The sequence below is a fragment of the Lutjanus erythropterus genome, chromosome 12 (genome assembly GCF_056507025.1).
Source record: "Lutjanus erythropterus isolate fLutEry1 chromosome 12, fLutEry1.hap2, whole genome shotgun sequence".
Lineage (NCBI taxonomy): Eukaryota > Metazoa > Chordata > Actinopteri > Lutjaniformes > Lutjanidae > Lutjanus > Lutjanus erythropterus.
This window is the reverse complement of record NC_139328.1, coordinates 15,991,145-16,005,682: the sequence shown is the minus strand read 5'-3', so window position 1 is coordinate 16,005,682 and position 14,538 is coordinate 15,991,145. Positions and strand designations below refer to the sequence as shown.

General features: G+C 41.1%; 1 protein-coding gene across 3 annotated transcripts in view; it reads right to left on the bottom strand.

The window, feature by feature from the left end:
- Positions 1-4,986: 4,986 nt before the first annotated feature.
- Positions 4,987-14,538, bottom strand: part of greb1l (GREB1 like retinoic acid receptor coactivator) — a 55,822-nt gene continuing 46,270 nt past the window's right edge. For all 3 annotated transcript variants that reach the window (XM_084731584.1, XM_084731583.1, XM_084731585.1), the window contains exons 22-34: positions 13,824-14,056; positions 12,610-13,178; positions 12,184-12,289; positions 11,614-11,760; positions 11,346-11,488; positions 10,960-11,121; positions 10,614-10,818; positions 9,164-9,326; positions 8,314-8,541; positions 8,096-8,237; positions 6,935-7,135; positions 6,194-6,332; positions 4,987-5,810 (exon numbers count right to left, since the gene is read on the bottom strand). In XM_084731584.1, coding sequence (XP_084587710.1) covers positions 5,647-5,810; positions 6,194-6,332; positions 6,935-7,135; positions 8,096-8,237; positions 8,314-8,541; positions 9,164-9,326; positions 10,614-10,818; positions 10,960-11,121; positions 11,346-11,488; positions 11,614-11,760; positions 12,184-12,289; positions 12,610-13,178; positions 13,824-14,056 — 2,602 coding nt within the window. In that variant the 3' untranslated portion in view covers positions 4,987-5,646. The remainder of the gene's footprint in view (positions 5,811-6,193; positions 6,333-6,934; positions 7,136-8,095; positions 8,238-8,313; positions 8,542-9,163; positions 9,327-10,613; positions 10,819-10,959; positions 11,122-11,345; positions 11,489-11,613; positions 11,761-12,183; positions 12,290-12,609; positions 13,179-13,823; positions 14,057-14,538) is intronic.

Here is a 14,538-nt window from a genome sequence, read left to right as displayed (position 1 = left end):
CAATGAGGTTAATGTTCTGATAGAATAAAGGATTTTTCACAGTAATATGGTGCAGTCATAGTTTTAATCATGTCAGTGTTTGAAAGTAGTTTAATATTAAATACTACATTGCCTGAGGACTGAATAACTGAAAAAATATGTCAGAGGGAATTATCAGGAGACATTTTCTCTTTCAAAGAATTTGTTGAAATATCAGGGTAACACTATTTGAAGGGATGTGCATAAGACTGTCTTTACACTGTCATAACCTTGTCACGACACCTGTCATTAACATGAAGAGGTCTCTATGAATGTTTCTGGCTGTCATAAAGTGTCATTCAGTCAGTTATGTTATTTTAGTGCAAAGGTGACATTGTTTGAGATGTCTTTGTTATGACGACTTGACATTATCAAACTTCAAGAAAGTGTTTAATTAAATGTTTTAACATTACAATAAGCTGTCAGTTTGATGACAGAGTACAGTACCGAGGTGAATTAGTTTGCAGAGTTACCTGATGCTAGCTAATTTACTTCCAGGGAATACAGTTTGGTGGTATTGTTTGTTTGTTTTTTGGCTCCCATTAGCTGTGCTTGCTAATTAGGTGGCTAGCTCTACAGTTAACTGAGCTAACTAGCTAATTCCAGCAACAGATAACAGCAGATGCAGTTAGCTTGTTTACTTGTTGCAGGGAATACAGTATCGTGGTGATTTTCTTGCTGAATTTGGCTCTGGTCACCTTGTGTTGGTGTTGAGTCAGCTAATTAGGCCACTAGCTCCATGGCTAACAAAGCTAACTCACTAATGCCAGCTACAGATAACAACAGACAGCAGTTAGCCCAATTAAGCTACAAGTAAACTAGCTAATCACTGTCAGTCCATCAGGTATGATGGTCAATATCAAAACCAACCACATATGAGAGTATAATACAATGTTATAACATAAAGCTAAACGGTTTCTTTAAGTTTGAAAATGATAAGTTGTCATGACAAATAAATTTACAGGTTAACAAAGATGTTTTTGATTTTGTTAATGTCATGTTGTCATAAAAAAGACATTATTTACTTGATTAATGTTAAGTTGTCATAACAAAGGCATCTCAAACCATGTCAACTTTGCATTAAAAATGGCATAAGTGACCAAATGACATTAAATAACAACATACTTAAACATTCATGAAGGCTCATTATGTCATGTTTATGACAGTCTAATGACAGCCATATGCACACCCTTTCAAACATCAGCTAAAAGAACAAATCAAAAAGCGAGATTGATCTGGGAAGCTGTTCAATCGCAGCATAATTGAGAGGAGCCAAAGAAAGCCAATCTTTGGTTGTAGTCAGTAAACAGTCAATTACCCTTTGCCCTCTTTTTCAGCACTGAAATTCTCCAGTTTGTCACAAACAGATCACTTTGGGACACCGAAAATCTTTAAAGACAAAACTCTCTTGGGCTTAGTGCACAACATCTTTGTGCTTTTCTGAAAAGAGCAATTATGAGGTGCAAGAATCAGTATGCCAGCCACTCTTTCTTACCCTCTCTTCCTTATCCTATCCTGACTGCAGCTGGCCGAAAATAGCTTTGTGTTATATCACACAGGGGTTGTAGGTTGATGGAAAGTGTGCTCTAATATTACCTTGCAGGAGCTGAAATAGTACTGTCCCTGGACCAGCAATGCCCCTGTGCCCTTACAGTGAAGCCACAGAAGAACCTATAGCATGGCATCCATTATGAAGCCATTTCTGTTCTTGATAACGAGAGGGTCATCGAGCACAGTCGCAGCACGGATACAGAGGTGTGAGGTGAGGTGAGACAAATATCAGGAAAGGAGGTGACTGGGAAATGAGCATGGTCCTGGGATTTACTCTGCAGCAGAGTAAAAAGATCTGGGATTGAGCGGATGCAGAGGAGAGTGAGAGGATTATTAATCACAGGGCTGCACATGCATTTCAACTACACTGTGTAAGCTTTGTATTAACACACTTCCAACACACTTTGAAGAACTCAGCAGCTACATGAGAAGCACACCAAAATAACACAAAATAACATAGAGATCAGTGAAACATGGAAATCAGAGCTGAAAGGGAAAATTCACGACTTTTCATGTGAATGTCCAGTCAGTGCTGATGATAAATGTAGTCAACTGGAGTAATCAATTCCTCTGTGCGTGCTATATCAGCTGAGAAGGCTGAGTTCTGCTGCAAAATCTTTCATTCTTCCCACATCCAACGGTGCTTTAGTGATGTAGTTGGTGGAAAGGAAGAACTGCAGGTTATTTCAGCGTGGATTTCCAGTCTCAGCCTCTGGGCAGCCAGAGGTCACGCTAAATCAGTATTTTTGTCACCTAATGCATATGTTTTGGCCAACAAAGTAATAATAGGCTAAGGTGGTGCTGCACGGCAAAGTGGGCACTGGTGTCAAGAGCTTGCTAGCAATGCATCCTGGTACATGTAGGCACTACCTGTGTGGCTCTGCCAGGAGGAAAACTCAGTTTTCTTGGTCAGTACAGCAAACACTGACTAACGTTTACCATCAACACTGACTGGACACCCACATGAAAACTGCAGAATTTTCCCATTAAAGGGGCACTCCACCAATTTTACACATAGGGGTTGGTTTACTAATCACAAGGAGTAGTGCCACATATTATTGAAACATATTGGCTGTTTTATTAATAAATTGTTTGTATCCTTTTAGACATTTTTGTGAAATGTTATCATAATTAGCATATGAATTCTTGAGTTATGGCACAGTTACATCACACTGACCTTTGACCACTAAAACCTAAGCTGTTCATCCTCGAGGCTTAATGGATGTTTGTGCTGAATTTGAAGACATTCCCTCAAAGTGTGAGGTCACAGTGACCTTTGACCACCAAAATCTTATCAGTTCATCCTTGAGTCCAACTGGTCATTTGTACCAAGTTTGAGGAAAATCCCTCAAGGCGTTGTTGAGACATCGTGTTCACAAGAACAGGATTACCTGAAAACAAAATGCCACGACTGTCGCCAGTGTGAGGCCATAGAAAAGGTTTTTCAGCACACAGCCACGTCCACACACACGAAACTCTGTCACAACTGACAAGTATAAACAAAAGCACCACCCACTCAAAGGAATTTAGCAGTCATTTTATTACATTCATAAATTTTCAACAACAATAGCATGGCTCTAACGTCATTATGTTCACAGCCCGCAACCACAATGGTAAACATGAGGTAGATCACCCAGACACCAAGGCTACCACTGGGCTGCACATGGTTATCAAACACACTTCAGTGAAGATTGTGAGAGCAAGTTGCATATTAAGTGTTAAATTATTAAAAAGAAAGACACATTCTATGGACCATTGGAGATTAAGTTAAAGTTTGGATCACCAGTCTTATATCTGGACTAATTTTGGGGTTCATTCAATGGTGGGAAATAATTATTTTTTCTGCTGGCAACTTGTATAGTGCAAGTTCACATTCCCTACCCCCCAATGACATTCAGTAGATCTAAGAATCATTCGTTTGGGTCTTGTGCAAAGCCTTCATGGATGGTTTTGAAGAGGACACACTCCCTCGGTTTAGGCGAGCTTAGCATGCAATCAAATATTACACTTCAACATGATTATCAGTCCAAAAATGCTGTCAAATAAATAAGAATCCCACATGGACCTGATTTTCATTTTCAATAAAAATCCAACACAAGAACAGGAGGGGATACAGACACAGCTAGGTAGATTCTTCTCGCCTTCGCAACATAACATAAAATGCAGAAAGACATTATGACCAAAATATACTGGCAAAAGTTACACAAGACAAAAAAAAAAACATCAGTAACCCTCAGTGGTAAAGGGGGTGATATAATATATTAATAATGTAAACAAAGCTTTAAACAGTACAGTAGTCCGAAATCCAATTATTTGCTTCACTCAGACAAACAAACATTCCTTCGCCTCACAGTTTAAATGGTTTCTTCATTCTCATTGGTCAAAAGAAATTAGTGACTTGAGCAGTGACGGTATGAAACGTCACTTAAGGCATATTCTTTGGACGACCCTGTGCAGAAACATATAAAAACATTCTATGTTCAAGTATAATGAAATGATCTGGTCACCTGCTTTTAACTTGATAAGCTTCTTTGATTCCCCTTTGTTTTTGGTGGCAAAAGATGGCAGATTGTGCCAGAGTTGCCGTGTGTCAGGCCACGTGTGGGTGGCAGCCAAGACCATCGATGTACAATCGGCCTCAGAACAATCGCAGGCACAGTCAGTCGCAGGATATTTGGCAGTGATTATAATATAGCATTTACTGACTTGGTGTGATTATGCTTAAAATACCCAATTTCTAAGTCAAAAGATCTCTACGTACAAAACTATAGAAGCCCATTTTCATTAATGCGAAAAGGAAACCATTCTGCAAGTCATTATGATGAGAAACCTCCAAATAATGAGTAAGTGTCTGAAAATTATGACTTAATTTCACAAAATAATGAGAAACTTTCGCAAAATAATGACTTAATTTCTGAAAAAAATGGAAACTTTCTCAAAATACTGACTCCGTATCTCAAAATAATTAGTGTCTAAAAATAATGAGAAATTAAGTCATTATTCTGAGGTAGGTTGTTTTGAGGAAATGTCTCATTAAAATGATCTACCAAATCTTTTCCCCCCTCACATTGGTGGAAATGGGCTTGCATACAAAACATATGTTATTTAGAACATTTCAGTACACTAGTCTTACTTCCATGTTGTTCTGTCTGATTGGTAATACATACTAACAGATGAGTAAAATCCTTTGGCAAGTCAGATAAGTCTGTCTTGGAGAACAGACCTGCTTCATAGTTGTATATTCAAGCCCATAGTAGAACATTAATTTTCTACATTCTTGAAATAACACAACTTTTCTTTAGTTGTGAATAAAGTCTTTGGATAAATTTGCGTCATTTGGAAACTCAAACCCCCTCCCTGTCAGACGGATTATCGATGCCACGTAACATTTTTAGGATGCACAAGAGAAAAGATACAGGTCGACCTCTATGTTTATATTTCATGTAGCGAGCTGACTTTTTATAGTCTCTGTGGAGTTTGAGAGGCAGAACAGGTGAGGAGGAAAGTGAAGGGAAAAGGCGAGGGGCAGCCGAGGACGTCTTTGGTGCCAACATAACTTCATGCCAAAAATACACGGTGAACTTGGAGAAAAGCTTTACCCTTCGAAGCGAACCTCCCTTGGATTTCCCTTTAAAACCCTGAGATAAACAAGTACGTCCACAACGGGACATACCATCAAAGTCCATGTACACATACAATCTTCACATCGTTGATCAGAGAGCGTCCATTTTTGCGAAAATACAACAACACAACAAATAAAGTTCAGTTCCAGCTGTGCTTTTGTTCCCCCACAGCAAAGCGTTTTCAGTAGAACACAAGTGGAGGCAAGCCCAGCTACAAGCAACAGTTAAAACATGCGGTGACCCTCATCAGAGCCACGCATAGTGCACTATGGTAGTGCAGGTGTAGAGAAAGCCATATCAGGTGGCCATGTGTCTTTGGATCTTCTGCTCCAGCAGATCCCCTGGAATGGCAAGAATTTGTGATTGCTGGCTGGTTTGGAATCAAATTTATCCTCGTTTTTTTTCTGATTGTGTTTCTGCAGCAGTGCAGCGGACCCTGGAGGACACGTCGGGTTCAAACGTGGCGGCCGGTCAGAAAGTAGAGCGGCCGGTCCTCGCTGCAGTTGGCCGTCTGAAACTCGTCCCGCAGGCGGAACTGCCACTCGTCCTCCAGCTCCAGTCGGACGATGGTCTGACGTAGCGAACTTCGATCCTGGCTGATCACACACAGAGTGGCACCTGTGGACACAATCAAAGTAGAAAAGTCTGAGTCTCAGTCCTGAGATGCTGCGCTAACCCCACCCGGGCTTCGACTGTTTGAACCAACCAACATGTCAAATGCAACACATTTCTAACAAAACACTGATGTTTGCAAACCCCTCATGTAGTTTGAACTGAACCATGAGTTCAAGTTTAAATAAAATTAAGAAATATTAAACAAATTTCTCTCTGCTGAGCCATCATGAGAACACAGATAAAGTTAATGGCCTCCCTCCCTATTTTATACTTACTAGGTCCCAACAGCACTCAAATTTATTTGTTTATTCTAAGCATCTCCACAAACAGAGAAAGCAACAACAGCAGCAACAGCAACAATAACTACGTCTGTACTGATGAGTCACCTTTGAGGAAGCGGAATTTCTTGAGGAGCCCGGAGACGACGAAGGAGTCACAGAGGTAAAGCAGCAGGCCGCTGAACAGCAGGCCCTGGTGGTTCAGGTTTGTGGAGTGTGGACGAGAGTTGATGTAGCACACGGAAATCTGTGACAAACGATAATGACAAGGCACACTTTGTTCAATAATCACACTCATGCAAACTAAAGGAAACATTAAGTTCATAGTATGTAGTCAATGGTTAAGAAAAAAACATTATGACGCCTTAAGAATCCCCATAAGGAGCTTTCTGGGGCGTCATTGTGCGCAACTGTGCATCATGATTTATTTCCATTACAGGAGAAAACGCAAACACAAGGAATGTGCCTACAGTAGGTGTGCATAGAATCACATTGTGCAGAGTGAGAGGACAGGTGTCACCTCATACGCACTAATATGCAGCACAAATATGCATTGTTAGCATTCAGCGTCTGCACATGTGCACGGATGCAGGGCAGAATGTTCCCAGCAAAACAGATGGTGGACTTGTGCAACATGTTTCTCTGTGGCTTAAGATTGTTCTTCAGAGTTTAGGCTTATAAAACAATGGAAATTAACTCAGTCAGCAGGTTTGGTTTCAGGTCACAAAAGCTCTTGACTTATCCCATACGACCGAGGTTTGTTTCACCATAGTTTGTCTGTTGAGTTTAAGGGAAGATGCTAATTGTGTCCTCTCCTGCTTTCAGCTGCAGCCTCTTGGGTGCTCTTACCTCTGGGCTGATGTTGAGGTAGCTGTCGATGGACAGAACTGGGTTGTTTCTGTTCTGAATAGCCTTCGGAAAGAGTCTGTGGCTGCAGCTTTGCAGGAACCTTTCAAGCAGGAACTGGGCCGGGGCGTCCAGGAGCGTCTGCTCGCTGTCTGGGGCACAGACATACTGGGACGGGCTGATTGGGGCGGGGTTTTCTATTTCCTGGACAGAGAAAAAAGCAGTTTAGTGTTAGTATTTCATACTAACAGAAGACAAAATGAATTCACTACAAACCCACTTACAAATGGACATACATTCTATTAAAGGGATAGTTTGGATTATTTGATGTCGGGTGTGAGGCACTTATAGTCAGTGAATTACCTACAGTAGATGGAGGTCAGCATAACCCACAATTATGAGGCGCAGAGAGGAGCACCTGCAGGAAAGCTAAGAAATACTGCTGTGGATAAAATGTATTTTAGCCACTTAAAAAAAAAGTCCACCTAAAAACATAAATATCAGTTACGTATACGCTATATTTAGAATAATTACACTGCTTTATCTTGCTGTTCAATGGCTTTTTCTGACAGGAAACCTGTGCTATATAAATCAAACATTGCTCTCTCCAAACCAACCAATCCGCATAGGCAAAATTAGTATTTTTACCTAACAGAACACAGGAGTTGTTGCCTCAATCAGTGAGTTTGTTTGCGTTATTATCTGACTTCGGTGTTCTAGAAAGATAGATTGGATTTACTGAAGTCACACAATAATAAAAACAAACTAACACACCAAGGCAGCAGTAAACCAGTAACTCCCATATTCTGTGAGGTAAAATTACTGATTTGGCCTGTGGAGTTTGGTGGCTTTGGAGAGAGCGATATTTGGCTTACATAACTGTAGTTTCCCATCAGAATAGGCTGCCCGACAGAAAAGTAAAGCAGTGAAAATATTCTAAACATAGCATACACTTAAAATGATACTGATATTTTTAGGTGAGCCTTTTTTTAAGTGCCTAAAATACCTTTTGTTGCTGACTCTATCCACAGAAATGTATTGCTTAACTTCAAAGCTGGTACTACTCTCTGCTTCTCCAAACTGGGGACGATGTCTATTGTAGGTAATACCACTGACTATTGTAAAGTTCATGAAATAATGTAGACCCTTTAGCATGACACCCACCATGAGTTTAGGTTTGACCAGGAAGTCTTTGTTGCCCCCGACTGGAATGTGTTTCTTCATTAGGCTGAAGTAGTTGAAGCGACACAGCAGCAGCCCACTGCTGTTCACCCGTAGATTAAAGTCCACCTCCTCACAGCTATACCTGCACACAGGACGAAACATTAAGATGCTGCTCAAATCACCAAACATGTGACTGACACAATCCTCCGCTAACTTACCGATTCAGGTCATACTGAACGTTTTGCGTCAGGTCCACGTTGAGCATGACAAAGTCGTGGAGGTGACACCGACTGAAGGCCTGGCGGGGAGACTTGCGAGACAGGCTGCTGCTCCACTTGCGTGTACCACACATGGCGTACAGAGAGATCTTTGGTGTGGTTTCCATATGCTGCAGCACCGTCTTCAGAGAGACGTTGTTGAAGGTCGAGCCGTCATCTGACGTCTCGCTGAGAGACGGAGAAAGAGGAGCACAGGGTACAAAAACATGAAAATGTTTTCTTGAGGCACAACACTTTGGGCAAATATGTATAATGGAGTTTTAGGGCCACAATTAGAGAAAAAAATGGAGGAGAGAAAAGTTGAAATGTGGAGAATAAAGTTGAAATGCCACTTTATTCTAGACTTCATTCTCCCATTGGTATTTCAACTTCATTTTCCACATTTCGACTTTATTCTAAACATTTTGACTTTATTCTAAACATTTCGACTTTATTTTCAACATTTCAACTTTCCTGCCAACATTTTAAGTTTATTTTCAACATGTTGACTTTATTCTCAACATTTTGACCTTATTCTGGAAATGCAAATTTAAAAAAAAAATCTTTCTTATCTCTTTTTTTTCCTCATCTGGCTCCAATACTCTTTCATGAATGCAAGTTTATTTTTTCCATGATTTTTCTTTAACACAGATCTCTAATGATCATAATATACACATTTTTAAACTTAGTAACAGGAAAAACTGCAGCTAAATGTTGGCTAAAAATGGAAAATAGTCAAAGTGAGTAATTATAATGCTCAAAAGTCAACACGTTCCCTCTGCAAATATTACAAATCAAAACCAATTAGTACCTGCTGTCTGCTGATTGGTGGGCGTTCCACAGCACACAGGAGTCGTCCATCATGACGATGAAAGGCCATACATCTTGCCTCTTGACACCTTGCTCCTCCAGTCGGTTTCTCTCCAGCTCCAGGTTGTGATATGACAGCTCTTTGATCATGAAGCGGGCCGCACCTTAAACAGAAGGGAGTACGTGTCAGTTTTTCATTTACTCAAAACTGTTGCACCTACAGTACAAGGCCCTTCAACCAGTGCTGCAGGAGGTAATAAGCAGTGCAATTTCAATTTAAAAGCTGGACATGTTTCATTGTGTGTGGAGGCATAACAAATCTACAGGTGAACTTTTACAGTTCAGAAAGTTTCAGTGTTTGATAATGAGCACAAAGAGTACTGGGTCTATGCTGACCAGAAAATATAGCAGGCAGCCACACTGCCACTCACGTTGATAAGACAAAATGGGTAAAAGCATAAATGGACTCTTAAACTCACTGAACCCTGTTTCCCTCTATTGGAGAGCGATTTAGTTTAGCTACACCCACTTCAGACAGGCAATACACCTGATTGGCAGGCTTACAAATCAGACTATTGTGCCATATTTATTTTCACAAATGACGGCTCTCTGCAGCTGTCTGGAGGACATCAGGACAGCATTTAACCTTTTACCCACAGTAAACAAACAAGACTGACGGTAATAAATATATGAGCAGGGCAGCTCACTGACTCATTATCAGCTGAGAGATAAATTGTGAGGTGAGACAGATGTACAGGTCCAGTGTGTAAAATTTACAAGGGTTCATTGGCAGAATATGGCAGAAATGGAATATAATATTCATTAGTATGTTTTAGTAGTATAAAATCACCTGAAAATAAGTACAAGTTTTACTGTTTCCACAGTAACCCAGAATGGACAAACCAAATACTGCCACTAAATAAATACAGTCCACGTGATTGTTGGGTCTCAAGGATACACACGACGCATTTTGGTGATAAACACTAAATGTAAATAAAACTCATGATTATGATAATTTGTCTCTTGACTGAGCAGTTTACCTGTATACTGTTTTTAGCACAACTTTGTCTACCTCAGTTACCTTATTCGTATAATTTCTTCTTATTTTATTTATTAAACTTAGTTTCTAGAATATTTATACACTTTAAAATAGAATAATTAACGGCACCAGGTAGAGAACACAGTAAAATAAGAATCTAATTGCATTGATAACTTGTTTATTTCTGCATATGATAATATCATTTCTGCATATGATAATAGTGCATTTGAATCCTTAAATGAAAGGATATAGCATCTTTCAAATGATTCTAATGTCATAAGTTTGTTGTTGTAATAAAATGAGACAATCTCTATGAAAAGTCCTACTTCCTTGTAGGGACAGAGTTTTTTTTTTTCCAGATGTTGTGCTCAGTTAAGACATCCGAATTTAATTTAGCCAGTAAGCTGCTCACCAACTCCTGCATTGTTGAACATAGGTGGCAGGACGAGCAGGATGTGGTTGGGCCAGTACTTCCTATAGAGGGGCATCTCGAACTGTTTGACCACCAGAATGTGCAGATGAGTGGCGCCCTCCATGGCGTGGAAAATGTTGAGCAGGCCGTGCTCTTGGCGCCCTGTGGTCGGGGTGAAGATCGGACTCTTCAATAGGTTGGGGTCCTAAAGACAGACGCAGAGAGAAGAGAGTAGAGTAAAACAGTGTCCAAAGAGTGAGTTGCCTCAGTTTTGAACTGAAACAGGACGACAGAGACACACTTACGCACAAACACAGACACTCCCACACGTATACCGTAAACTAACCTTGGTGGAGACCAGAGGCAGACACATGCTCTCCAGGTGGCTGCCCTGCTGACTGAAGACAAAGTGCTGCTCTTTGGCTTTGGGAATGACGAACTGAAGTTGGACCTCCTCCCCCAGCATGGACGAGCAGAAGGTGAAAGCATGGAAGGTGCACTCCGACAGCTGCAACACACACACACACACACGCATTATTAACAACACAGAGAGATCACTATTAAGCATCACTACAGAGAGTAAAGAGCTCTGAAGCTTTCAAGTATCAAAGTATTTTGACAGGTTAGGATATACTGTATGTCTGTGCATCAATGTTTGAAGTTACTGAAGCCCACAGAAGGCAGCAGATGAGTGTGTCGGATGTTTGATGTCGGCCTGCAGAGTGCACTCACCTGTGAGGCCGGGCCTGCTTCACAGTAGTGGTGACACTGTTCACAGTGATGAAAGGCATTGTGGGCGGCGAACCTGCTCAGACGTATAGACTTGGTCTCTCGTTTGGCCGGTGTCTGGCTGCTCTCTCCTTCTTGCTTAAAATCTGCAGAGAGCAAAAATCAAACATTTGAGATTGAACTTTAATATTAAATTAGCGTTAACAACGGCAGATTAGTATGTTTGACGCAGAGGCGGCCGCCGCTGTCGCGTTTGCATATTTCTGCTGACCTTTTAAGTACTTTGGCATCTTGTCAGTGTAAACAGGGCTGGCCTTCCTGAACTTAGGATCCCAGGGGCAGGGGTCAAAGGGCAGCTTTCGAACTTCCTCAATGTCAGGCCACTGGGTGTTTACTGGAGTTGTAACCTCGGATGTTTCTGGAGATGAAAAGAACAGGAAAGGATGAATCACTGCCATGAAAAGACGATCTGGCATTTAGTTCCTCGTTAAATCTGTGGTCTGTTTAAAAACATATGAGGGGACTACAGGTTACATTTGTTATTAGTAATACATCATATATGTCATTAGGTCAACACTATTTTACTTGAATATTGAAGTTGCTGTATCATAACTATATTTATATACTTTTCTAAACTTTTATTTTTTACATTTTTTTACAAGTATACACAGGTGTAGCTTTCCTTTTCCTTTCTTTTAATTCAGTTTTTTCATAAGCAATTGTAAATGTTTACATATTTTATGTAGTGCAATTGTACTTTAAAGTGAGCATATTTCAATCAACAAATCTTTACAAAAAAGAGGTCAGAACAGATAAGTCAGCAAGTTGTAATTATATTCACCTTCTTCCTCCTCCTCTTCCTCATCATACACATCTACCTCCAACAGTCTGATGAGCATTCGAAACAGGATGCGAAGGAACTGCAGATAGGCACCAGTTTTTCCCACCTAGAAGAGGACAAATAACATTTTATTGCCATTTAATGATTTTATTTCACAGTTTACAACTAACAAAAATTAGACAGTAACAATATTAAGGCATTTGGCTTCATTTATCATGTCAGCGACAGTTAAAATAATCAGGATGTAAATATAAAACCTGCAAATAATATAAGTTATCCTCAAGTATCATTTATTAGATTGTATTCCTCAAATAGCACTTTGGTTTGGTTAGTTTTCTATTTATAAATGTACAATTTATGTGTCCTCTTACAGATTCACACATATGGAAATATAGCTGATGATGCGTAGTGGTTGTGTTTTGTAACCTGTGGGGGTCCACTGAGCAGCAGACGACGTGGATGTGGCATAGGTGGAGCCTCGTAATCAGCATGATGTTGCCTGGCGATGGTCCACTGGCGGTAGTACGTGCTCTGCTCCGCCCCCTGCAGGTTGTGAGTGATGAGGGGCCTCAGCGGGCTGCTCCATGCCACATCTGCATGAGGCAGCAGGGAGAAGGAGCTCAGCTGACTCCCTGACTCGCCTGCCAGTAGGTTGTACGCCGCCCGTGACAAGATGACTGTCCGCGGCGACACCCGGGCGGGCTTAGGCTCTCGGCCGCATTGCGTGGACTGGCTGGGCCTCTGGGTGGAGGAAGAGGATGGGGAGGGGGAGGAAGAGGAGGAGCTAGAGTAAAGAGATGGAGGGGCCTTGGAGGCTTTGGAGGGGTTGGAGGAGGAGAGCTGGCTTCCCAGAGAGTCACACTCTTGCTTAAAGCCTTGTGCTGCTGCGCCAGCATCCAAGGTGACGGCACCTTCAGGTGGGCAGGTGGAGGTGGAGGGCTTCTGGAAGGAGTCGGCAACATCAGATGAACTGACGCCATTCTCTGCCACAGAGCCTGAGGGGATATAAACAAATTCAAATAAAGCTAACTTTCTGTCAAGATATGACGGACAGATTTGCACAATATTATAACAGAAAAGTAAAACAGGTGGCACCAAAAGAAAAAAATTTAATGTTGGAAGTGATGATCAACACATATCATAAAAAACACACTGAGGAATATGTCTAAATTTTCTTATAATTTAATGAAATGTCAGGCTGAAACTATATTCTGAAAAGGAACTAAACATCGCAATTTACCCTAACCCTAACCCAATACAGTAAACTTTATTACTAATTGTAAAGTGCATGTCTCTCTGCAGTTGAATGTTTCACTGTTATTTTGTTTGTCTTATATTTCTGTCTTTGAAATGTTGCAGCTGACTCGATTGCAAAAAGAGCTCAGGTGTAACTAGACAAGATTTGACACTCTGTGTGCTGTTTGTTTTCCAGATTAAGACCATATTTCCAATAACACCTACTCCGTTACTCTTTTGATGCAGGCCAATTTGCTATCCGATGAAGCAAGCTGGTGTGAAAATGAGTGAAGCTGTGTCTCACTTCAAAAGTAAAACCCTGCAGTATATTGAACTTCCTGCCAGTTGCGGTGTTTACATCTTCAGTCCTTTGGTTCACTACCTCAGCGAGGTCGGGGACTCACCAGAGGTTCTGGTCGCAGCGCTGCCGTTGCTCTGAGGTCTTTCCAGCTCATCTCCGTCGTTCAAGCTGGTGGCGGCCTTTTCTCCGTCCGATTCGCGCGGGGCCATGTCCTTGGAGGGCTCCTGGACCACGCCCATGGACACATAGGTGCAGGCCAGACCCACCTCCTGCTCCAGAGCTGTGCGAGTCAGGTAGCTGGAGTCTATCAGACGCAGGTCGCTGTATTTCAGAGACCTGGAGAGGTAAAAATGTGAAGAAGGCTGTTGCTGAGAAAAGGTCATAGATTTAGATTTTCATTTAATGCAGTGTTTCTCAAACTTCTTACACTGTGTGCCACCTCAGAAAATACTGAGTTCTCCAAGACTACCTAACAGTTTTGCAATGTTTGTTGCAGGTTTAGTGAGCTCTTCACTGGTGTTTCTTATGAAGCTCCTTCACTCTCGTCCACTTCATTTTAAATTCTCTTCCTGAGCTGCACTCCTCCTGTTTGGGGCCACGATTGCATTTCATTTTTTAATAATTCCTTCGCATATCACTAGAAGGAACTCACAGTTTGAGAAGCTGGTATTTAATGTATATTTCTATGTTCTCTACTGCAGATGTTTAAATTAAAAACTTCTATTTTTTTTAAGTTTAAACTTCTAATTTTAATGTTTGAGCTATAAATCTAGCATGGTTTACTGATGGTGACATAACACTGACACACAACCTGGGAC